This window comes from Thunnus thynnus, chromosome 15, assembly GCF_963924715.1.
Source record: "Thunnus thynnus chromosome 15, fThuThy2.1, whole genome shotgun sequence".
In the NCBI taxonomy this organism is placed as follows: Eukaryota; Metazoa; Chordata; class Actinopteri; order Scombriformes; family Scombridae; genus Thunnus; species Thunnus thynnus.
The window spans coordinates 19,659,561-19,684,568 of record NC_089531.1 but is presented as its reverse complement, the minus strand read 5'-3'; the positions used below and the strand labels follow the sequence as shown (position 1 = coordinate 19,684,568).

The 25,008-nt window shown below is 38.2% G+C and overlaps 3 protein-coding genes across 3 annotated transcripts; 1 reads left to right on the top strand and 2 right to left on the bottom strand.

Moving 5' to 3' along the window:
* The first annotated feature begins 228 nt into the window (after positions 1-228).
* bet1 (Bet1 golgi vesicular membrane trafficking protein) lies at positions 229-2,461 on the top strand. Its single transcript, XM_067611211.1, has 4 exons — positions 229-405; positions 624-730; positions 963-1,019; positions 1,626-2,461. The coding sequence occupies exons 1-4, from the start codon at positions 387-389 to the stop codon at positions 1,779-1,781; spliced, it is 339 nt and encodes a 112-aa protein (XP_067467312.1). The 5' UTR covers positions 229-386; the 3' UTR covers positions 1,782-2,461.
* A 115-nt stretch (positions 2,462-2,576) lies between these two features.
* Positions 2,577-23,008, bottom strand: zgc:85777. The gene is made up of 9 exons (XM_067611210.1): positions 22,782-23,008; positions 15,012-15,132; positions 8,982-9,111; positions 7,453-7,559; positions 6,863-7,030; positions 6,372-6,545; positions 5,650-5,811; positions 3,901-4,051; positions 2,577-3,090 (listed from the first exon to the last, which is right to left on the bottom strand). The coding sequence occupies exons 1-9, from the start codon at positions 22,980-22,982 to the stop codon at positions 3,000-3,002; spliced, it is 1,305 nt and encodes a 434-aa protein (XP_067467311.1). The 5' UTR covers positions 22,983-23,008; the 3' UTR covers positions 2,577-2,999.
* Positions 23,009-23,884: 876 nt separating this feature from the next.
* On the bottom strand, positions 23,885-24,898 carry gngt1 (guanine nucleotide binding protein (G protein), gamma transducing activity polypeptide 1). The gene is made up of 3 exons (XM_067611899.1): positions 24,795-24,898; positions 24,564-24,662; positions 23,885-24,345 (listed from the first exon to the last, which is right to left on the bottom strand). Exons 2-3 carry the CDS (start codon positions 24,657-24,659, stop codon positions 24,220-24,222), a joined length of 222 nt encoding a protein of 73 aa, XP_067468000.1. The 5' UTR covers positions 24,660-24,662; positions 24,795-24,898; the 3' UTR covers positions 23,885-24,219.
* Between the last annotated feature and the right edge of the window lie 110 nt (positions 24,899-25,008).

The window sequence follows — 25,008 nt, the reverse complement described above, 5'->3', positions numbered from 1 at the left end:
AAATTTAATGTATTCTTTTTATTATAAACGGCAAGGAGACACACACAACTGCAGACAAACATACCTACAAATTTCAAAATTTAAAAGTACTAATTTAATTTTTTACACATTTTAGGGTAACCCTTAAAATATAATTTGGAAATAGAAAACTTTTATCCAAACAATATTTTTTGCAAGCATTTTGATCACTTCTTTCACTTTGCATTACGCGCCGTTGTCAAGGAAGGATTGTCCTCGCCGGCCACCGTATGATGTCGTGGCGTTGGCTGATGTGTTCTGACTTGCCACAGTTACGACAGCTAATCTATAGCTTCTTGTATCCGAGTTTATTTTCTTAGATATTACACACATACACTACCGGACAGTGTTACTTTCAGTGAGTCAAAATGAGGCGCGCCGGTTTGGGTAAGACACAAACATAACTCTTGTTTTTAAGCTCATACTTAGCTGGCATGCTAGCTAGCTAACGTGGCTAATGTTGTTAACTGATGTCAATGAATGCTCGTTGATGTGTATTGCAGGCCCACGTCAGATAACTACCGGTTTTAACGCTATTACAGGATTCAAATGCTAACAAAATAGCTAACTAACGCTGTGTCAATTGTTTCTGTCGTTTCATGAAGGTGAAGGAGGCTCTGGGAATTATGTAGCAAGTGGATACAGTGTGTATGAGGAGGAAAATGAACACCTGCAGGAGGGACTGAGAGCCAAAGTCAACGCTTTGAAAAGTGTAAGCAACTATATATATATATACCACATACAGTCTATGATATGTACCAGTTAACTGTTACTGTCATTAACTGGTGACTGTCACAGCTAAAGCTGTACATCAGTGTTGTGGCGACTTCTGTGTTGCTACTTGTGCATTTGGAAAATATATATGGTTATTTTCAGTGTCCAATGTGTAGATATTTCTTTTAAAAAACTACAGGCGTTAAATAATATGAATTTGTTATCTACAGCTGTCTATCGACATAGGAACAGAAGTCAAATACCAGAATAAGATGCTGGATGATATGGTGAGTTTCACTTTTTCTTTGTGTGCAACACTGTAATCAAAATACCAGTAATGTGGATTTATCCTGCATTCAAAGTCTGAATCAATTCATTAAGTAAAAGTGCAGAAAGTAAAAAAAGTAAGAGAAAAAAGTACTCATTATGGAATCACTCCTGTCACTATTAGGTTATTTGATCGTTTTCCAAGTTGCAGCTGGTTGAGAAGGAGCTACTTTAACTTAAATTTTCTGGATTACTCAATTAACTATTTAGTCCCAAAATGTTCGAAAATAGTGAAAATTGCACATTACAATTTCCCAAAGTCCAAGGAGATGTCTTCAAGTTCATTGTTTTGTCTAACCAGCGGTTGCAACTTTAACTGTTAAATAAATGTCTAGGAGCAAAAAGTACAATTAACTCTTAAATTGTGCAGTTGAAGTATAAAGTAGCTTTAAATTGAAGTATTTAACTAGAGGAAAGTGCTTAAGTACAGAGCTAGAGTATACTAGTTACACTTCACACATTCTCACTGCAAGATATAGTAACATTTCCTTGGATCTAAGTATTATGTTTGTTAACTGGCCTGTCTGCCTGCTGGACTTAGGACTTTTTATCCTTTCCCACCACAGGACTCAGACTTTGACTCAACAGGCGGCCTGCTTGGCGCCACCATCGGCAGAGTGAAACAGCTGTCAAGAGGCAGTCAGACCAAACTGCTGTGCTACATGTTGCTCTTCTGCTTTTTTGTGTTCTTTGTCCTGTATTGGTTCATCAAGCTGAGGTGATAGCGGGACCCTGTTGGGCTCGGCCCTTGTGCTCCACATCTTCCTCCCCAGAATGTCTGATGAATCTCTAAACTAAACCAGTATTATGATGACGGTGAGGAAGAAAAGGCCTTTTATTAATCAATACAAGTGCCCAATTCTCTGTCAGCAATTTCACAGCATGACCCCCAAATTGAGTCATGTTAGGGACTCCTACTTTGGTGTCGTCCCCCGCCTAAAAAAAAAAAAAAAACTGGTATAGAACAGCGCAGAAGGATGAACCTGAGAAGTAGGAATCATGTATACTGTACTGTATACCTAAAGTATATACTGCTGATGTTCTAAATTTCAGCCCAATTTACCTGGATGAAGTTGTTAAGACTCAACAATGTACAAGTAACAGCAGAAGAGGATTAATGATACTGTGTCAAGATCTTTAATACACTAGTAAACACACTGAGTAATGATAAGGTATGACAAATCTGTGGATTAGTGTATCATACAGGCCAAATTGTGTTCAAAGTGAGTAAGTTATAGAACGCTATATGAAACACATAATGTAGTGTATTTGCTCTCAAGAATGAATGGATATATTACAAAATTTGGCATCCATACAAAAAATAATAGCAGTGTACTTCAATATTGTTTCAACTTTGTTGTAAAATGTTTTTTAATGTAAATAAACAAATTTTATGCTCGAATCAAGTGTTACCAATACTTGTTTGTCCAGTTTAACTGAGCGCTACTTATACATATCAATTGAACTTGTATTTTACTTGGTTTTTATCAATATGTCAATGACAGACAACAAGTCAGTATCTTTGATAGACATTTATTTTACAGTTATTTTTATCCCCATTATTCTGCTCAGTCTATTCTAAAAAAATAGATTTAGTCTCACAAGGGCTATTTATATTTAAATGAACTCTTAACAATTCATATATCATTATAAAGTCAGTCAGATGGCTGTACACATTTATAAAGTCAGGGCAAAATAACAAAAGCTTCATTCTGTGATCATGTTACTGTGAGTATTTCCTTCTGACCACATGCAGTACAGTTAAAACAGGCACAAATCAAAACGGTCAGACTTAATTGAATATTTTAAAAATTTTAAACATATGAGGTAAACTGCACTTGGGTGATTTGTTAGTTTTTCTTTTTCGCAATTCATTGTGAATATTTAGCACATTATCAGCAATGTTGTGACATCAGTCCCTGGGTGAATCATAGATGACATCACTTCTTGGGTAGCGTGTCCATGTATTTGCAGATGATTCCCAGCATGACCTCATCAGCCCCTCCACCAATCGACATTAACCTGGAATCCCTGTGGAAAAGACAAAGTTATTACAAACTGAGGTCTTATCTGTCACAGTTATTTGAATTTCCTGCCACATCTGATTTACTGAAATAATTCCAGCAGTGAGTGACAACTTGGTGTATCCTGAAACCCCTTGTTCAGCTGCATTATTTGCCCCGTCACTAGATGTCAGTACAGTGTAAAATAAGGACTTAGAGACCATGAATCAAGCACAGTGTTACTTGTAATAAAAAAGAGAAGGCTCCTAGCCCAACACTGCACAGCAGGAGGCTGATCCTAACTGCATGTCTTCAAGAGTTATTACTATTATTTGATCATATTCTACTTTAAAAGCCATCAGTCAATCTGACTCAAACTTTGCGACTCTGGAATTATGTTAAAATTCCTTCTGAAATACATGGAAGATTTATTATACTCTAGGTTTCTGTTACCACGGATAAATGGTAACAGAAACATTACACCCTCAGAAAAGTGCATATAGTTGACATCCAAATATAACAATAGTTGGCTCGCAAACTGTTAGTTGCTGGTGCAGATATATATATATATATTTTTTTTTTTTGCAATCAGATAACAGAGTGCGCGGGTGAGAAAATTGAAAATCATGGTGCTATGTGGTTCATACAATAGTGTATGCACACACCCACGCAGTATACTGTATATAGATATATTTATTTACATATTATTCAGTTCACCAGTGGTTGGTGGTTCAGTTCTTCAAACTACATTTCTAATCCTAACCCACTAAAACCAGGGTCACTGGACACAAGACATACTGTTGTTCATCTCTGTTGACGTTCCTCTGGCCAGTCTCACCTGTAGAATCTGCTGACCTGCACCTCACTGGTGAAGCCCATCCCTCCCCAAAACTGGAGACAGCTGTCACTCACTTCCCTGGCCAGGCGGCCCCCCTTTAATTTGGCCATGGACGCAAGCTTGGTGACATCGTTGCCTTTGATGTACATTGCTGCAATAAAAAAGGAGAGAAGTGGCACAAGCAGAGTAACAATGAGGAAAAGAAAGGTGATGGTGGTTTGGAAGGCTCTGACTTAGTATTTTTCCAAGTCGGGCCTTTTCCCAGTGCTTTCGATCAATGCTTGAATTGTTGTTACCCTTAAGAGGGAGATGTGCGAACTGCATGATTTTCCTTGTTTCAATGTGTAAGGGAGTTAGTTTGTGTGTCTGTGTGTGTCTATCTACCTCTGTCACAAATACTTTGACCTGTTTCTGTGCAGCCAAATCTGACTTGAACTGTTACCAGCTAGATGAATTAATTTAAAGCTGCTAGCAACTGAAGTGGTAATAAACAGAGCATGAAGACAACAAGATCTTGGACATCTGCCAAACAGATCCAGACACAAATTCATATCATTAACACTGCAGCGGGAAGCACTTGAGGTTGTTTTGCAATTATTTTAGAATAGGTGGATATGTGCCAGTTTTTCAGGTGGCCAAGTCAGCGAGTTGTTGACGTTGTGCCAGTACACACATAAAATCAACAATAGTTTGGGTGTTGGACAGGTTTGCTCTTATCGTGGTGTTACTGCTTTGATTCCTGGCTTTTCCTGTCCGTATCTTGAAGTTTCCTTCAGTGAGACAATGAAATGGTTCCTGATATAAAAGAACTTCGTCTTCCACATGCCATTCCCATATTCCAAAGTGTAAGCAGTTTCATTTTATTACCTAATTATTGACAACTAATGAGTTTGTAATTTATTGTATATTCTTTGAAAGGCAAATATAGTGGCCTAACCCTTTCAAGGAAAAAAACAATATAGCAAAAGACTTGCATGAAAATAAAGAAACGGCAATGTTAGAATAGCAGTTGAATGGCTGCAAAATCTAAGCTTAAAAAGCGAAAAATCAAATCAAATTGATACCACTTGAGTGAGACAGAATATAGTCATAGCTGACTATCTTAATACAGAGCTACCACAATATTATCCAGCCCGCTAACATGCCTTCTGTCATCTAAACAAACCGGTTGCGTTATACATGAACAAATCACTAAGTCAAGGCTAGTCTGGCATTCACATCATTCTTGTAGAACTGTATCCTTTCTTACTGAGAACTAAGTCTTATCTGTGGTGTTAACAGACTCATGCACTTAGTGTAGTTTTCTTAAAACACTTAACATGTTCCAAATCCAGATTTGAATAAGTGTAAGAAATAACTCAAGTTGATTTATGGATAAAGTGAAAAAAAAATCACCTTATTCTAGAAAAGCCTGTAGTGCAACATTTGAAAATAAATTGTATTGTTTATTTATTATTATTTCCACAATTAACATTACATTGTTATAGCTGTAATAGCTGAAGGCTTTCCACTGCATTGGTATGTACATATGAAAAAAACAATCATACGGATGATTCATAATGATGCATAAATCATACGGTAAATATATAAACAAAAAGTCATAAACACACAAATATGCACACATAAAAACCAAAGCTGCAATATAAATACATCCATTTGTTATATGTGTATGCCCTGAGCCAAAAAGGAGCAAGCTAACACTCAAATTTGATTTATGTTGTGTCATCTCCCTCTATTAAGTGATCTCACCTGTAGCGCGGTGGAGGAGGGAGCGGAGCAGCTCGACCTCCGTCTGCAATTCAGCCAACCTGAAATGAACCGACTGGTGGTAGAGGACAGGCTGCTTGAAGATCTTCCTCTGCCGTGTGTACTGGACGGTCTCCTGAATGATGTTGTCCATGGTGGTCACAACTGCAGATTGAGACAGGGAGGTGATGTAGGTTTGTTCTGTTCACTAAGTACAAACATCACTCACGAGCGTTACTACTATTGAATCCACACACGTGTCAAGTGTTCTGGTTTGGATTATATCACTTTGTCTTTGATAGTGGTAAGAGTTTAATGCTTGTCTATGAGTGACTGTTATTTGTGTTTGATTTTTAATATGAAGCATCACAGCCAGAGAGAATATTAGGGTTAGTTTCAGTAATAGCATATACAGTTTCTCTTCTAGTAAATTGTTTCTCATATGCTTGTTAATCAAAATAAAAAGCAGAAGTACTTTAAAGAAGATTTATGTTTTGAACTATGTAACCTCAACTCCCTACTCTTTGGACACTGAATCAGAAAAGGAAATAACCAATTTACAGTGAATTCTGTGGGAGACGGATGACGTGTGGTAAGAACGAGAGCGGGAAGTGAAGAAAACTAGGAAAGATAACATCTTAAGACTGGATATGGCCTCAGGAAGAGATAAAGCAAAGACAGGATGAAGGTGAATTATTTACTTATTCACCTTCTTACACACTCACCATTGGCCACTGCCCACAGCCTTTCTTCCTGGAACTGAAGCATCTGGTAGGTGAAGCCCATGCCTTCCTGGCCAATGATGTTCTTACAGGGCACATGGACATCATCAAAGAACACTTCGGCTGTGTCCGATGACCACATACCAATTTTATCAATCTTTCGGGCGATGTGTACTCCTATAATGGGGAGGACAGGAAACAAAACAAATGCCATAATGCGTATTGGCAAAGGTACATTAATTATAAGAAATGCTATCGATAGAATGGATACAGAAATTATGAGCAGAGGGTGTTTTAGGGTTACCACTCTGGCAAAAAAATGTAAGAACATTGCAGTAAATCGTCTGTGTTTACTGTAGAAGTGAGAAACCTACAGAGTCTTAAAATTAGGAAATTGTTTATAAATGTCAATGAATCCCATGGAGATTAATTAGAAACTGCAATTTCCTGCTAAAATGTTTTGTCCAAGAAAAGCATCCCGAGACTGATCCTACCTGGCAGGTTCATGGGCAAACAGATGAGAGATTTGTTCCTGTGTGGGGGTCCGTCGCTGGTGTTTGCGAGGAGACACATCCAGTCAGCCTGGGTACCGTTGGTGGTCCACATCTTTCCCCCGTTGATCACATATTCATCCCCTTTCCTCACCGCCTTAGTCTTAATACCTGAATCAACGTGTGGTGGAGTGTGTAAATGGATGGTGAGATAGTTACACTTGGGAAGATGAGTGTGGGGATAAAAGGTTAAATGAATAGTTTCAATGGATGAATAAGCAGAGAAATACAATTTTGTTCCTTAAATCAAAAAGGCTTTAAAACACAAAGTTTCACCAAAGACTATTCTAAAGATCCTAAAGCTGGTGTTTTATTCAAGGTGAAACAAACATTATACATATGTAATCTGTGAAATCTGATGAAAGTGAGAGACGAGAATATCAGTGCGAATTCGATTTTATAGCTGTTGTATTTCTGGTTCCTCAATACTTTTTCGCAGCATTAGTGACAATCTTATTCAAAATGGCCCTTCAGAGGAAAAAAGGAAATCATATGATAATAAATGAGCAGAAAATGATGAAGGGACGACATACTTGAGACATCAGATCCTGCTCCGACTTCACTAACTCCGAGGCAGGCCACTTTATCCCCCATGATGGACGGAAGGAGGAACTCTTTCTTTAGCTCAGCTGAACCAAACCTGCTCAAACACAAACACGAACACACAGAAATATTGGTAACTAGTTACTCTTAGACACTGTGGTGAATCCAAGAATATTCTTTTTGCTATTGCTTTACTGTAAGCTAATATCAAGAAGACATCTATGAACTTTTAATACCTAATGTGAACATGATTGGCAGGCAAATCTTTACTAAAAGTTGTGTGAAACTCTTTAACTACATTATGTAACTGTGGCAAGAAAGAGCAATGGGTTGTGTGCTTTAAAACAACATCGTCATGTTTGAGGCAATTACAGTTGCAGTGGGACAGAGGAAGGAGTCTTATCCAGAAATTCCCAATGTATCCCCCCTTTTACCCCCTGCTGCTCTCTTATTACTTCAACCTTATTGCAGGCTAGTGTAGATCCCCTCATTAAGCTCCTGAGACTGTAAGTGTGTTTCACTGAAATATTTCTTGTGTCACCAGCAGCTGTTTCATAGCAAGAGGATATAACAACAAGCCGAGGCCTACGTGGGTGAAAAAATTTCCAGATATATTTATACATGTACTGTCTTGAGAGTGTAACTTTGATAAAGGGCTGTGCAACAGGCTGTATTTTCTAGCATAACGGTAATAAAACCACTGAGATACATATTAAACACCACAGAAAAAAAAAGGCCTGAACTAAAAAAAGATTTTACTGTAAAGTTTATTTAATAAGATTTCACTTGACTCTCGCTCTTAGTGTTGAGATGTGCTGACACATTAGAGGGCTGATCTTCTTGACTTGTCACAATCAAAAACTAAAACTGCCACATTTTGAAGTAAAAAGTGATTGACATGATCTTTAGTTTGTGTCTGCAGCCACTGTGTTACCAAAGGAGTATCACAGCTGAGCAGATGGTGCTGCAGAGTCTGTTAATAATCAATTTATTGTTCCACTGTAAAATCCTCTGCCTCCAGGATATAACACAGCTCTTAAATAGGCACATTTGAGGGATCCTTGCAAAAATGTGTACATTAGGGTACAAATAAACAAGATGGATATAGATTTGGTATGTACAGAATGGACTTAGGCCAATGGATTAATTTCTTTTACACTAAAATATAGTCATGCTAAGAAAAGAGGGATGAAAAGGGAGACAGAGAACACTAGATACCCAACAATGAAGAAAATATTTGAAATAAAAGTGTTTCTTTGATAGTTTGGTTTTAAAATGTAATACGTCCAACAAAATACTATTATATGCAGACTATACAGGCTGACAGTTGTTGCCAGGGGAAGCAATACAAGTAAGCTTTTATCATCTCAAAATGAGACAAGTACATGAGTAAGAGGAGTGCTTGAAAATGTACTTCAGCTCCAACATGAGTGACTCTTTCAGTGGTGTAAAAAGGGAAAACCACAAAGCTGAAATTGTTGGCTGAGTCACTGACTAGCTGTTGTCCTGATGATTGTACCTGGCCAGTGCGGGAGTAGCCATGTCAGTCTGTACACCGATGGCCATAGGGATGCCTCCACAGCGGATGTTGCCCAGCTCCTCTGACACTGCCACGCTGTAGCTGAAGTCAAGCCCCAAGCCTCCATACTCTGCAAAAGACAAGACACACACTCCTTCAACTACCGCTCACAGTTCAAGGCTGAAAGTTCACTTTAAACTGTCTAGACATCTCTTGTGTATAAATGTTTGTTTTTTCTTTTTGTGCACATTTGATAATAGAGCCCCATCACTTAGTTGAGAGAGAAAGAAGAAGAAGAGAGAGCAAGTTATTTTGGACAAATGTACTTAAACTAGCCTTGTTTCTGTCTCCCTTACATCTGTTCCTAACACAATGCATAGCACATTATTATACATTCCAAATATTCTGAACTGATCTGTTGCCACCAGACCATGCACTCAAATTCATTATAGGATGTTATCATTAATTGTACTATCTGTAATTATGTGTAAAAAGCACTGCTGGGAGATCAGCAGCATGCTGCAGATAAGGGTCACTGCCATCTAAGTGCCATCTCACCTGCTCTACTCAGTATATAAAACTTGTTTTTGATCTCTTAAACATCCCATTCACTGGAAAAGTTAAAAATGGATGTCCGTTTGCTGATTCGGAGACATTTGCAAAGACCTTAGGTCCTTAATGGAGTTGAACAGTGCATGATAAACCAAGTTTAAAACATCACTTTCTGTCAGTTAGCCTCATACAGAGCATCCATTGTGAAATGAACAGCCTGATTTTCATACTGATATTCTTAATGCTAAAGGCCACTTTTCCGCCTATGTTTCATGGAATTAGCCAGTTAAATGCACCAGTTCTGCCACTAGGGTTCTCTCAATCAAAACAATAAGAACAGTGTGGGATCATGGGAGTTGTTGTCTTCGTTATTAAACAACAATCATTGCTGTACAGTTTCTCTTAGACAGACAGTACTCTGCAGTCAGCTTCTGCAACTTCTCTAGTGGCTCCCGGCACAGTGCTGTGTTTTCTTTATTATTTTTATGTTAGTTTTAAGTTTATTTACAGGCTTAGGTAATGCTAAAATCCCCTACAGCCATCAGGAACCTTTAAACCTCAGAACAGATTACACACAACTCTTCACTATCATCACAGACAATTTCCTCATCGATATTGTGCGCTCATCTGTCTTGCAGTGGCGGTGAGTGGACTATATATGTACAACGCGTATATACTGTGTCTATTTTTATGCCATATATGTCCTTATGTGCCCTGCCCTCCCCGGGAGCCGAACTATCTGCAGAGGTTTCCTCCTCTCCAAAACAAACAAACCCGGTGATTAAAACCAGTAAAAAAACACTGAATAAAGCAGTTTCACGATAAAAATCAGTGTTTCTCCCAAGCTGTTCGGCAGACACAAGACTTTGCAAAAATGTGGCTTAAAATTGGATAAAAACTCAATTTATGACAGCTTCTGGCAGATGACCACAACGCTGACGCACGCATCTTGTGTGCGTGTATTCTTTGGTAGAGGGTAAAGGAGATGACGCCATTGTTGCGGACAGCCACAATGCTGACGCATGTGCACAAGATGATCATCATCTGGTGCACGTATACTCTTTGGTAGAGGGGGTAAAGGGAACATGACACCACTGACAGGCAACCAAATGAAACGGACCATTACCTTGATTAAAATTACAGATCTCTCTGCATTTGAAAACTGTTGGAAAGAGTTGGGATAATGTGCTAAGTACACAACTCTAGTCACTTCAATGAGGAAAAGTTACATATTATACCTTTAATGTACCTACTCTCATAATGTATTTCTCTCAAGTTGTTTGTGGTTAATACAAACAAATCCAAATATTGTCAAAATGAAACTGTGAGAATCAATGTTCTCATCATCATCCAATGCTGGTCTAGCCAGTTAAATCTGACAGCGATTCATTTAGGACAAATCTTTGGATGATAATGTCCAGTCAGCCAAAAGTAACAGCAATGAGCATTTGAGAAATGCTCGGTGCTCAGTTCTCCTATGACTAAATAGAGTATGCCAACCACTGGATGATGGATACTAGCACTGACTGACAATGAATAATTATGAGCGAATTTACCGCATGGAGGCCTGCAACTCTAGCTAAGTGGTTTAATATCACCTGTCAGACTAGTTATCGAATAATGGAAAGCGCAGTCAGGCAGACTGTCAGAGAGAGACAGGGAGTGAAAGAAAGCGAGCAAAATAAATGGGGACAGACAAAAAGGGTGAGATATAGCGGGACAAGCAAACAAGGGAGCGGGGGGAGCCAAAAATAAGAGGAAACAGGTGCAGCTGTGCAGCGATACCGCGCGGCTGGAAACCCTGCGGTGGATAATGTGGACGAAGGGAAGCACTGAGGTTTATCCCACTTTAAACAAAACAGCAGGCTGTCTAGTTGAACAAGCAAGCAGAAGAAAAACAAACACAATTCTATCACAAATGTCAATCCTATACGCATATGGTTCTTCTGAACAGCAGATGTTCCTCAGCATAGGTTCTCATCAGTTGGAGCCCTATATGAAACATATACTGACAGATAAAGGATGAGAGAATTTAAAGGTGCAGCACAAGCAGACACTAGCAACAATTTTCTATTCCATTGTCTTCCTGTATTGTGTCATCACAGCAACATAAGTGACCGGATGATAAAACAGATCACTGCTCCTTGGAGGATGACACATGGAAGAGAGAGTCAATAAATCGCTGTTATAAACTCATCTCCAAGAAAATTCTGTACTACAATGGAAATAGGTGTAATTGCACTAGAATTCAACTCATGATTGCATGAACCGCCATTACAATGTATTGCAATATTAAATATTAAAGGTCACTGTTTTAGTAATGATTCTGAATAGAAAAACTAGCCACTATAATGCATTCATTGTGGTATTACTAAAGAAAAAATTATCAGAAAGGAAACTACTTGGCACAGGTCTCTCTGAGCGATTATCCACCTAAACATCAGTATAAAAAATATTCAGTTAAAGGGGAAACTGTGCAGGCTGCCAGGTTCTCTGAGGCAGGACACAAGGCCATTGCCATGGTGTGAACTGCGGATACTTCTCTGTCAGAGCAAAGGAAAACAGGCAGGGAGCCAAAGGTCGTCTTCTCCCTCAACATGGCTGCCTTGGAAAAACTTCCTGTTCTCATGTTTTTAAAAGTAATAATACCTTTACTTGTACATGGAAAAGTAGTGGAAAATGAGTGTTGAGCTTTCTTGTCTATGGACTAAGTAAGGGGACAATGTGTGGCTCCAAAAATTGCTAACAGGCACATTAAATTTGTTGCCCGTTTCAAACATGTGACCACTTAAAGTTCAAACCCCTGCCCTTTATCTATGTAGTTCCCTGGCAGTGATCCATGTCCCCAGATTTAAAGTCATTGTTGCACACAGAGGGGCTCCAAGTCATAAAATGCCTAGAAACAAGAATTGAAAACAGACCAAAATAATATTTTGGGCCAACTCTCAAATTAGTTTTATGCTATGACTTGTACGTTATGGCAATATGCTAAATGGCCCGATGAGCGTCTGAGTGCTATGATCACTACAGCAAATGTAACTGCAACATATCACTAAGACACTGCCTTAACAAGTCACTGAAGTCTTACACAGAGTATTTGAGACATATTTTCCATGAAATAACCACTAATTCCAAAACGTTATCCATAATTCAAACTATAAATTAATTTCACTGGTTCCCTGTGCAGTTTACCCCTACAAAGTATTTTCTACAACCGTGTCTGTATCTTGAAACAAAGCAGAAGATTTCGGGTAATTCTTAAACATAAATTTATTGTGGCTGAGACTAGACTGCTACTCAATCATATGCTGTACGACTTTCTTATAAGAGCTTTTTTTAGTGGTGTGTTTGTCTTGAGTTCTTTTCTGATCTAGGCCTTCAAATACTTCTTTCATTCCAGCTGAATCATCTCTCTATTGCACAGACTCCTCAGTCCCTATTCCCATGTCTGTAATCCAAGCCACTAAATCAATTAACCCAGAGCAGAATTCTTTGCGAGTGTGCTTCGTTAGTCAGTATGGCAAGAAAAGGGCCACGTCTAGCTGTGGTTACTCCAACTGCACAATTTTTGCAAAGACTAATACTATGGTAGCTTTAGTCATTCCCACTATTATCACGGTTGTTTCTGAATTACTTGAAACCTTCATTTTTCATTTTTTAGAATTTAGTTTACCAAACACTAAGCAGGACATCATAGCAGGTAATCTACCACCTGATTATACAGCGTGTCTTTACACCTTCTTCCGCTGGGCCGCTCCTCCTCTCTAATCCTGTCAACTAATGCTTAATGCTTGTGCACTCAGCACATTTTAATTCCCTTGCCCTCCCTCTTCTCTGACCTACAGACTTGTGGTAGAACCTTCTTCGCACAATTCACTAACAGTGTTGTTCACACATCTGTTCTTTTCAACATCAAAATGTTTTTTTACCACAGAGATGTTATCAAGGTAAGACTGAGAAGTGGCAAATCAATAAAGAGATATCAGTCATTTTTTTGTGGAAATTTTTAGATTTGTGCATTTCATCTTCAGAATTAACTACTACAAATCACAACCACAAATATCTCGGGTTTCTGTGCTCTACTTATCCGCTCCCTCCTCCACACCAGCAGTGACACAGCTGGGTACACATCTGGAAATGGGATATACTGTAACAGACAGCTGTTGTGGGATGTTGCTGTGACACCAGCACCTATCATCACAGTGGGAACATTTCTAGACCAGACCAACTGTAATGTATGGCTGTCAAACAGAAAGAAAATGAATGGAACATGAATTCAGCTGTAAAAAAAGACGTGCCAAATGTTCCTGAGATGGTCAAATGCACAGACAGTGAAGAATTCCTCAGTTTCCACTGCTGCAGGATTCATTTTGGTCCACCTACAGTGTCCCTATGTTTAGGCAAATTATATCCACAACTTTAAATTCTGAGCAACTGTTTTTCATTGTCTTCTTGGATTGAAAAAGGGAGTTTTTGCAATGGCGACAGAAACAGCATGTCCCAGCAACATATATCATGTAGACTGAGGCCAAGATGGTTAATCAGTCTTCATATTTCCATGGATCACCCACTGAAATTCCCAAGAATACAAATGGACTTAAATCTGTGTCAGAAAATGCTCTCTCACACTTTCAGAGCCATTTTCGTATAATGGATACATATTCTGTAAACACAAGCCTAACATCTCTAGGCTTTTAACTGTTATTTTATGCTCATAACTTGTCCATTTAAAGCATTCAGGTAAATGTAAAAAAGCAGGTGAAAAGGTTCTAATCTAGTAGGTTTTAGCAGTTTGCTCACAGAGATGTTATTATATTAACTTACTCAAATTTTACTGTATTTTTAAAACAAAAGTTGTCTATGAGGTTTAATCTGGCTAAAGGCTATTCCATCAGCAAGAAAGGTGTTCTGAGCTTGGCACCCTGACGTTATGGTTATCATCATTTCCCAGCAAGCTTGCTATCTCCTTAGATAATTTCACAGAAAACAAGCCTCCTCCAACATAAAAAAAGCCTTCTAGGTCTTTAAATCAGACATTTTTCCCATTGCTCTGCTCCAGATAATGCACACAAAACCCACTTGATTAATTAAGCTCTCTCATCGTTTCTCAGAAGGAGTTATCTCTGATTAAAAAATAATAATCACTCACATTTAGGCTATCCTAAATCCCTCTTCAGAGTTACAGGGGTTGGAGCCTATCCCAACATGCACGGCTAGTCCATTATAGATCTAAAAAAGACATAAGTGGGCAGACAAACACACCAGCTCTTATTCCTATGGGCAATTTCATGCCACAACAACAGGATAGAGAAACTGATTCTTGGAGATAACTGTTGTGAGGCGCTATTGACTGAGCTATTACATCACCCAAAAGCTTCTGCTGCAGCTTGTATATGTTTAACACAACTAAATGTTGTATTTTTATTGGCTTTTGAATACTAACCTCTCAGAAGAACAGATAATCTTGAGACATCTTACCAACTGGTTTGTTGACTCCAAGAAAGCCGGCACTTCCTAAGATCTTGAAGACTCTGTGGGCTGGAAACTTCCCTTCTGCTTCCCACTGATCCACATGTGGATTGATCTCCTGATCGATGATCTATAGCACAAACACAACAGCAAAGAGATACGATATGTTTGAATGTATTTGTGTTTGCATATTTCTGTGTGAACAATGATAACCCTGCTATTCAATCTCCCATCTCTAACAAAGACCAGAAGGATATACATTATGAGGAAGAAGGAATACAATTATTTCTACACATACATGGGTTTCCTGCTGTGTGGTGCACATCTCTACTTAAGTCTATGTAATCTATCTCTTGCAGACAGCCAGATAAGGTATTACATATCAATGAATAGAGAGCAGGCTGGAAAAATGTATTACATGGTGAATCTATAATGATGACAACGATGAATACAGTGACAGTAAGCATGGCATGCCATTTCCTATACTGCATGTATGTATGTTATCAGTCCCCTACTGATAACCAAGGCTTGGCTGGTGACATACAATATGACAAGCTGCAGGCTCATAAAACAATGCAATGACTTTGGCCTCAATCCCAATATTAGTCATTTTGGAGCAGAAAATTGTTCTAAAAACAACACCATGACAGAATTCAGCGATGATGTTGTACTGAAGATGTTGATAACCAATACTGTGCTGATATTCAGTATCATCAACCATTTGTGAGCCAATATTTTTGCAACTACGTGTTTCCCGCATATTTTTTATTCTTGGCAGGGTAATGAAACCTCTGAAGTAATATTTATAACAGCATGGAAATGTAAGGCTCAGTACTGAGACCCATACTAATGACATTCCTTCAGGTTTAGCAGCCATTCCATCGAAGCCTAAAATTAAAGCTGAGTATATTATATACTTCAAGAATGGAACATAACCAGCATTTAGCATGTAGCTGTGGTTAAGGAATGGTTTCCAGTTTATTTGAGGTGGATAACATTACTTGGCTGATATCTGATTTTGATAACTAAAGCTAATATTATATATTTATTTACAGAATTTAATAAAACAATTAATTCGTAAGCAAGGAACAGATTCTAGTCGTCTTTCCACTGCATTTTGCACATCATTTTTCAACAGTGAGAGCTGCTTTTGTTTTGTCTTTCGACTCTGATTTAAAGCAGCATTGTGCTTTATCAGTGTCTACCACTAGTGGCTAGTTTTGTGAGTCATGAACAAAATATCCGTAGGGAGTGAAGAATGGGTTACAACCTAGCTTCGGAATGATTGAACCTTGGTGCCGTGACTCATTTTGAGCACCTGGAAGTGGTCCACAGCTGGAAAAGCACTTATGAATGACCCATCTATTGAGACACTCATACAGTGCTATTTTTGTGGGAACTCAAGCTGCTTCGCAGACATGGGTGCTGGTGAGAAAAAATCTTTTGACTGAAGTTTTTTCTACTGGTGTCCAGGTTGTGAGGTGAAGCTGAACAATGACAAGCGCCAAAGGCATGAAGTCACCTGGGGGGATCCAAGGCCATGCCCACCCCCCACAATTTTTTATTTTTTATTTTTTTTAAATGTTGCAATTTGGTGCATTCTGGCCATGATTTTTATCCCTGGTAAAGGCACCTATTGAGAGCAGTGACAGTAACAGCAGAGTCACTATATAAACTCAATATCTCACTGTGAACAAATCTAAAATGTCTAAAAATGTCTAAAATAAAATAAATAATATTCCTGACATCACAATACTGAGTGAAGTTTTGAAAGAATGAAGTATCTGTATCAGTATCGGTAATTCATCCTGTCCTCCTCCCTCTGCTGTTGATGTGATTCACTGGGAGGGGTGGGTTTGTCTCAAGTCAGCAGCTAAGTTTACAAGATTCTGCCAAATTTTAAGATACATGACAAACTAAGCGTAAGAGTTAAAAAGACAGTTTTCGTTTTAGCTTGTTCGTAAGCATTCGCTATTAGCTGATCTAGTGTGCTGTGGTTGTGTAAAACATAGCGGCGGTGGCTGAGAGACTTTGGACATAGCAGATTGAAATATCACTTTTCTATATGTTCAATCTTGTTGAACAGGTGTATTGATTAAGTACTGGATAAAACTGCCATACCTTTGATCATTTTGGAGAAAATAAGACACATAAAATCGATGCATATACAACCACGGGAAGTTTGAACAGGCCTTGACGTCTAGAACAATGAGCGTCTCTTTCCCTTGCTGTTAAACCGTATACAATACAAAAAGCAGAAATGCGGTGGCAGAGTAAAATGTTTTTTTTGCATTAGTGGTAAAAATGATGGAACAAATAATGCACTTTTGACGGAAATCCGCCTGTAGACAGAGCTTTTGCACCCATGCACAAAGAATGGGCAGCAGACCTACAGTGTGTGTTATTGTTTGTGTGAAATTGTGTCATTCCTCTTTAACAATTCTACCTGCCACAGCAGGGTTGGAAAACAGGAAGTTTGAGTATACAATGCGACAACAATAGTTTCTGCAATATGTATTAAATACTGTTCATGCCGTTAAAAAAAAAAAAATCAAATAATAAATAAATATATAAAATAAAAACTTATGTACTATGACTTTCCTTGTCTGTCCTCATTCAAGCAATCAAACACTTGTCCGCTACAATCTTATAAACAATCATTTTAAAATGTGTTTTCATTGTTGTTCATTCCTTTTAATGCACAAACATTTTAAATGGTCTATGGTGTCCACACAACCCTGACGGTCTGCTCTATAAATGTGTTTTTCTGCTCAGGACAATAAGCAGTCAATGGTAGGTAAAGTCAATGAAAAGCAATGATTAAAACAAAAGAGGCATTTAGTGAAAATACTGTAGGAATCATCACATTTAAACCTCATCCAATGACATTAGTTAAATGAGCCATGTGTATTAATATGGATTATGACATATAAACCCTACTTTATTACTCTTTCATTTAGCTTTGGCTAAATCTATGCTTGAGAGTGAAAGCACAACCAGCACTAAAGCTAGACTAGGCCTATGTTTACCATTCAAACTATAAAAACAAAGCACCAAAGAAGAATTCACAGGTTTTTCCAGGATTGCAAGAAGTGATGCGCACTCATTTTCTTCCTCCAAAACACACAAACGCAAACCAGCCAACGATTCAACTAGCCAAGAAAAACGTACTGGTTGAAAGACATCTGAATACAAGACAGAAAGCATGGACATCATCTTTTTTACCACCCAGAACAGAAAACAGACACTGCTTTCAACAGATATATGGGACACATGCCCAGGCCTGAATCTGTGATAATCAGACTAACTTACATGACCTCTAACACAAAACAGTGCAGTAAAAAAGCAGGTACTGGTCCCGTGTAACCTGCAATAAAAAAATCCATGTTCAAAGTTCAGATCCTGAGGAGGGAAAGGGAGGTACCACTAGCTGCTGGAAAAGGAAACATAGAGGTCACAAGACCGGGAGTGATCCCTCAACGTTTCACAAAGGTTCCTGTGGACTATTTGCATTGCATACCACAACAGTTTCACATCACCAAACTCTTACGTGGTAAGATAGAGTCAATGATATTGCGATATAAATTCTTACAAAAATGTCCAGTCTGGAGTATCAGTGCTTTTCTCTACATGAAGCACAAGGCAGGGCTTCTCTGTGGAAAGCAAAATGATTGTGTTAAAGTGGATTTCACTTTCTATGACACAATATACAATAAGTTAAGGCCTGGAATCACAGGGTTACTCATAATATGATCCTGTCAAGATGTTTTGACAATTATGGTTGGACAATATGATGTTAGATGACAGGAAATCATCAGGACGGCAGAGTACTGGATATACCATGATTAGTCAGGTATTTAATTTACTAATTAGTCAAAAGTAGACATTCCCATATGGTTATTGATTCTCAGATTAATACTAGAAAATGTATGATAATGTAAATCATTATCATGGTACGTTATATACACCATGTTATAGATTATAGCCATCTCACCTTCCCTTATTACCAATGATAACCACAGTGTCAGCATGCAGGAAATTCACAGAAAAGGCTACATCAAAAGAGAGTCACTCGTTTTTCAAGCATAAAATGCCATTTTATGCCATAATGCCGATGACATTTGCTAGTTTCAGCTTCTCAAATGTAAGAATGTAATGCTCTTCTTTGTCATATATGATAGTAAATAAAATATATTTTTGGACTGTTGGTCAGACAAAGCAAGCAGTCTAAAGACAAGACGAAAATCAGAAAAAGTAATGGGCATTGTTTCCTCTGTGTTTGATATTTATAGACTAAACAATTAACCAATGAATCGGGAGAATAATTGGCAGACTAATTGATATTGAAAATAATTGGTAGTTGTAGCCACACATCACAATATATGTGTGAGTGAAGAAGAAAACGTCCTAGAAAAGATTATTTTCTTATGGAAGACTTTGAAATAATGAAAACATTTCTTTTGCATAGATAGCTTTTATATTGTTTTTCTATGCAAATTACATTTTTGCCAAACTACAGTGGTTTGAACTGTTTTGTTGTTGTTTGGAATATTAATGTCAATTGCCAGAAGTTGATATTAACATGTATTATTATGTGTCATGTAATCCCATGTGGTGATGGACCACTTTAATGGTATGACAAGAAAATAAAAATTAATTTATTCAATACATTATAAAAAGGGAAAAATATGTTAAACAGAACTCAAATCTGTACTGTATTAAATCATTGCATATATGTTTTATGTATATTATATACTATAAATATTCTGAAGTTTATAGCAGTGTGTACCACGCAGGGTCTACTAAAGTCACAGTCTCTCTCTCACAGCAACATTAGGATGCGAACCATGATTAAAACGTCAAATAGCTATAAACTAGCAAATGGCTTAACTACAAGAAAGCAAAGAGTTCAAATGTCTGCGGTAAAAGTGGTAAAGAGCTCTTCCTCCGTATTATGATATATCGCATTTTGATGCTTTGCCCTACCCTTACTTTGGATACACAAACTGAATATCAAGTAGTTGGAGAGAACAGGAGCCAACTAATTCAGCCAAAGAATCAACAGATGCAGAAGAGGGCCCTGCTGAAGTCCAACTGCAACGTATGCTGGAGCAGAAAAAAAAAAACTATTTAAACTCAGTTGGACTTTAATGTGAAATTTTGGCAAAAGAGTGGTAATTTGTAACTAAAGAATTATAGCCCAATGTTGCTCTGTAACAACTTTGATTTGTCTGTCTACAGTACATTTCCTTTGTAATGTTGGGGGAAATCCCAGTCTGAAACTAGGGAAGGTTGCTCATGTGAAGCCTTTCCCGAGAGGTGCTAGTCAGATCTCTATTGGCTGGTTATCTTCATTAAGAGCAAGACTTCCAGCCTCACCAGTCTTGGCCGGTTTGGTAGTATGAACACATCGGAAGCTCTGGAAGTCCAATTTCTTAGCATGGAAGTCATTTTTCCAGTCTATAAATGAGCACATGAATACACCACTCCAAGTAACACACACAGCTACACAGACAACAGTCCTACAAGGTCCTCTGTCCTCCCCGCACACTAACAGAAAATTTGTAGTGGAAACGAACGTCTGACCTTGAACGGTCGCTGAGGGATTTCCTATAACCCCATTTGTATACCATCTTTAAACACATTATTCTACAGTGAATTCTTTTAATAAACCATGCCGCCTCAAGTTCCCTTTCCTGCACTAACAACATATTGTTCTGAATTTCCTTTTCACATTTTCATCCTTCCCATTATTCCCAGTGCTAGTTTATTTTCAACCCCTTGGCATCCTTTGAAGGTTTAGTCACACAATAAGCTTCCCTCCATTTACTGCAACATCTTTGCTCCTTACCTTAAATTAGGCTCTTGTTGTTATTTTTATAGCCTGTGTCTCCAATGTCTGTCTAGTAATATCCAAAATGAGTCAGTCTGACTACTAATGCTTGCTTTGATTAGTGTCTACCGTAATTCTGCATGTCACAAATAAACTGTAGCGATGACAAACAAGGCAGACTAAGTTACAGAAGAACAAGGTGGGAACTAAAAAACAAGTGTGATATTCCTGTAAGCAAAATACACTTGCATTGTTTAATAAAGCATTTCAGTGAGTCTGAATGTCCCAAGGGAATAATCTTTTGTCTGCTGCTATGAGTTCATGCATGATTTTACAGTCTCTTTGACGCCTGCTATTAACATCCATCTTGAAAACTTTTATTGTTAAGATGGCTAGTTGCATATCTGAACACTGCTAGTTCCATATCTGATTACAGTCCAATCACGCAGGATGCATATTGCTCTCTCTCGGCATGTGACTGAGATATAGAGATCTTTGGCTCACTTTGTGAACATTTGTCTATACACATAGTGGAATGTGCCCAAAGTTTGGTGAGCCTTCCTATGGATGCCCTGTACTGATGGTACATGAAGTTTTGACCTATCATTAGGTCCTGTGAATATCAGGCCATACTGTCATAAATCTTGAAGCCCGGCCGATATATCAATATTGGCCTATCCCAGATACACTGGTATATATCGGTATCAGTGTATATGTTGTCCGATATGCATCAATTTTATTTTATTTTTTTTGTTATATTTTGTTATAATAAACTTTATTGGACAATAAAGTTTATTGTTTAAGTGTAAAATATCCTGCCTCCATTACATATCTTTGTAACAAGTGTTTGATATTTGAGGGACCATTGCAAAATATCGATATCAGAATTTTTTTTTCTCCTAATCTCGGTACTGGCCCCAAAAATCCACTATCGGTCAGGCTCTAATAATTTACTGAGCAGGTGACACCATTCTCTAACCCTAACCTAATGTGTCTTTACACTGAATCCTATGCTTGCCCAAGCAAAGAGCAGATACTCAGCTGCTTAACCAGGCCTTATATCTATATTATATGTGCTTAGGCACTGGCTTGATAGGCAGTTTGATCTGAATGCTATGGCCTGCCCAGGTGTCTAGCCACCACTCTTCTAGTTCCACTAGTTTTACAAACAGTAACTAATTAGCAACCCCTCTGGTATCAGAAACTTTCTACACATACCTTTTGACTTGTCTTACTAAAAGAAAACAAAAAAAATCAAGATAATCAAGAGATGAAGTTGTGTGTGAGTGTAAGAGTGCAGGTGGTCTACATGGTCACACAATTGTTCCTGGCAAGCTATATAACACCAGATGTTGAAAATCTGAAATGACAAAATTATAGTCCTAGGTAAATCCAGTGCAAGAGTAGAGATGCTGCAAATGTTGGCAAGAGGAGCGCTGACATTAATCAAGTTGCCAGCGGCTTTGTGTTTGATATTGTAAACCAGTGTAGTCTCAGTGTACCTGGCGCTTTGCCTTGCTGTCCTTTATTCACCTTCTCGTAACCTACGAACAGAAACATAAAGGCTTGCACAGTCATTTGAGGATGCAAACATACATATTTAAAACCCCCTTGCAAATATTGTAGCACAGTCAGAACAATGTTCAGCAGGAAATTTGGTGTTTATGGCTGAAGCTGAAAGCATAATAGAGCAGCGACAGCCATTGACAGTTAACTTGAGGGGGACTATATAACAAGCTAGCATAGTGACCTCTCACCCACTTTTAGTTCACTGCCTCCGGCTGCTTCTTACATGCACATACGGCGGAATGATACTGCTTCTTTCTGGTTTACACTCACGGGCATAAAAATATCCAACCGTCAACTGATAAACAAAGCAAAAAAACAAGCTTTTGTTTTCATTGTAACGTCAAAGCTTGGTAGCTAACGTTAGCAGTCCTGCATACCTTTTTGAGGGACTCCTTTAATGCAAAGTGCTCTTGTGTGTAGAGTAAATGGTCGCCCGTAGTCTCTGGGGCACTGGCCGTTACAGGTTTAGATGACACATTTTCAGACAACGACCGGACACCAACAAATGAGGTGATTTTGTAGAAATTACGGCTGTTGACTAGCAGGTTTAAACGCTGGGCTCCTTCACGCAGCGCCATATCTGTTTGACAGCAGTCTGAATGCGCATGCGCAGGATGTGTCTATCCTGTAATGCACGTAGGGTTTCTACAGAGGTAAAAATTAACCCTGGTGGAAAATTTAGATGTTGGTAATGTTTGACTCACCGTCTTCCGTCATTTAGGAAAATGCCACCATTAAACAAATAGAATAGGTACTCTTGCAGTTTACAGGAAAGCTACAGTTGCCATTCGCATCCCTGTGGTTCTCAACAATTGGGGTTGGACACCCTCAGAGGGTCACAAGATACATCTCTGAGGTTGCAGAATAAAATAAAAATAAAAATCCACTTAAAATCAGGTAATCTATTTGTAAAACATGCATGCTTTGGGTGTATTTTTTCATTCATCATTCCAGGCATCTACTGGATTTGATTCATTTTCTTATGATATTAAACTCAGTTTGCAAGTCTTGAAACATGTTTGAATTGTATAAAATCAAATCACATTTTCATTAAGTTTCTATTATTGTTGTGAGATATTGAAGTCTGTGCATAATCATGCAGTTATTGGAACTGGAGTCAAAGTCCTTGTACATGTTAACATACTTGGCTAATAAAGCTGATTGTGATTCTGATTGTAATGTAGCAGTGACAAGTATAAGTACAGAAGTTTCAAGGGTCCGTGAACTGATTTTCCTACAGAAATAAATGAAAACAAATGGCTGCCATGATCTGCAGGACACCAAAAAATCTAAAACGGTACAGAAACTTCCAAACACACTGGTATGGTCCTTTATGTTTGATATCTACTATGATGTATGCTACAAAATAATAATGATCTCATAAAGATTTATGTCAAATTTTGACAAATTCAAAGTCAAGATGTATCTGTTTTGTCAGTCCTGTCATGAAACCTTCCCACAGTAAATGATGGAGACAGGCTGAGTTATAAACAAGCACATTTAATGACAGTTGCTTCTGTGTATGAAACAACACATTGGTCCATTTTTTTCAGACTATATACATCACACAAGAGAAAAGCATTACATAAACTTTTACCAAATACAACTCTTTTTGAATTGCATCTTTTCAAGAATACAACTGTAAGGTTACAAATCTGGCCAGAAGATAGGGAATTGTTTGGAGCTTGTGAAGTTTTATAAATATATTCTTTATTATGTCCTTCTAGTCTTCTCGGTCTGCAAATCCATTTTAAGAGGGGAGAGAGAATGTCCTTGGGTGCTAATCTGAGATTTGAAAAGCTCCTCAGGTCCAGTCTAGCAAATGACACAGCCACCTTTCTCCTTGAAGGGGTTCTTCTCCTCTGGAATGCCTTTGACGAGGATGTCCTCCTCCTCTCCGGCCTGAATGTATTCCTTGATCTCCTCACAGCATTTAGATGTCTAAAGTGAACAGGCAAAGGTATTGAAACAGTGTTATCCAGCAATTTATTTCAGTTTAAATGCTGTCCCTGATTGAAGTAATTGCTCTAGGTATAATTACAATCAGACAGATTGACAACTATTTGCTGGTTGTCAAAGATAAAAGTCTGGAAACCTAATTTCTCTGTCTTTACAAACGAGGCACTGGCATATTCATCACCTTAGTTTAAAGAACTTACCAACCACCTCTCAAGTTTCACTTCAATTTTAAGTTGGTTTACTTCCATTACAGCCTTGTCCTTGTCCGTCAGGTCCTCTACGTTTATGACCGGCATTCTCTATAAGAAAAAAAAGTGTATATGAAGAATGTTTTGCAAAACATGAATTTCTATGTGACAGATAAAAACATCCTGAATGATATACCTGACAATTTTGTTTAAATGTAATTTAAAGAATAGAAATGTACTCACGAATGCTTACAGGGAGCAGTCCTTCACCCCTGAAATCCTGCTGAAGAATCCCTCTCCTCTCCCTCAATCTGGGTTATAAAGTAATCTGCATAAACAATCCTAATCCTCTAATCTGATTAAAACAAGGCCCGACTGTATGATCACTCCAGTATCGTAAGTATGCTTTCAAAGGGGAGGGTGACTTACACAGGTGTCTTTTGGCTTTCTTTGAAAT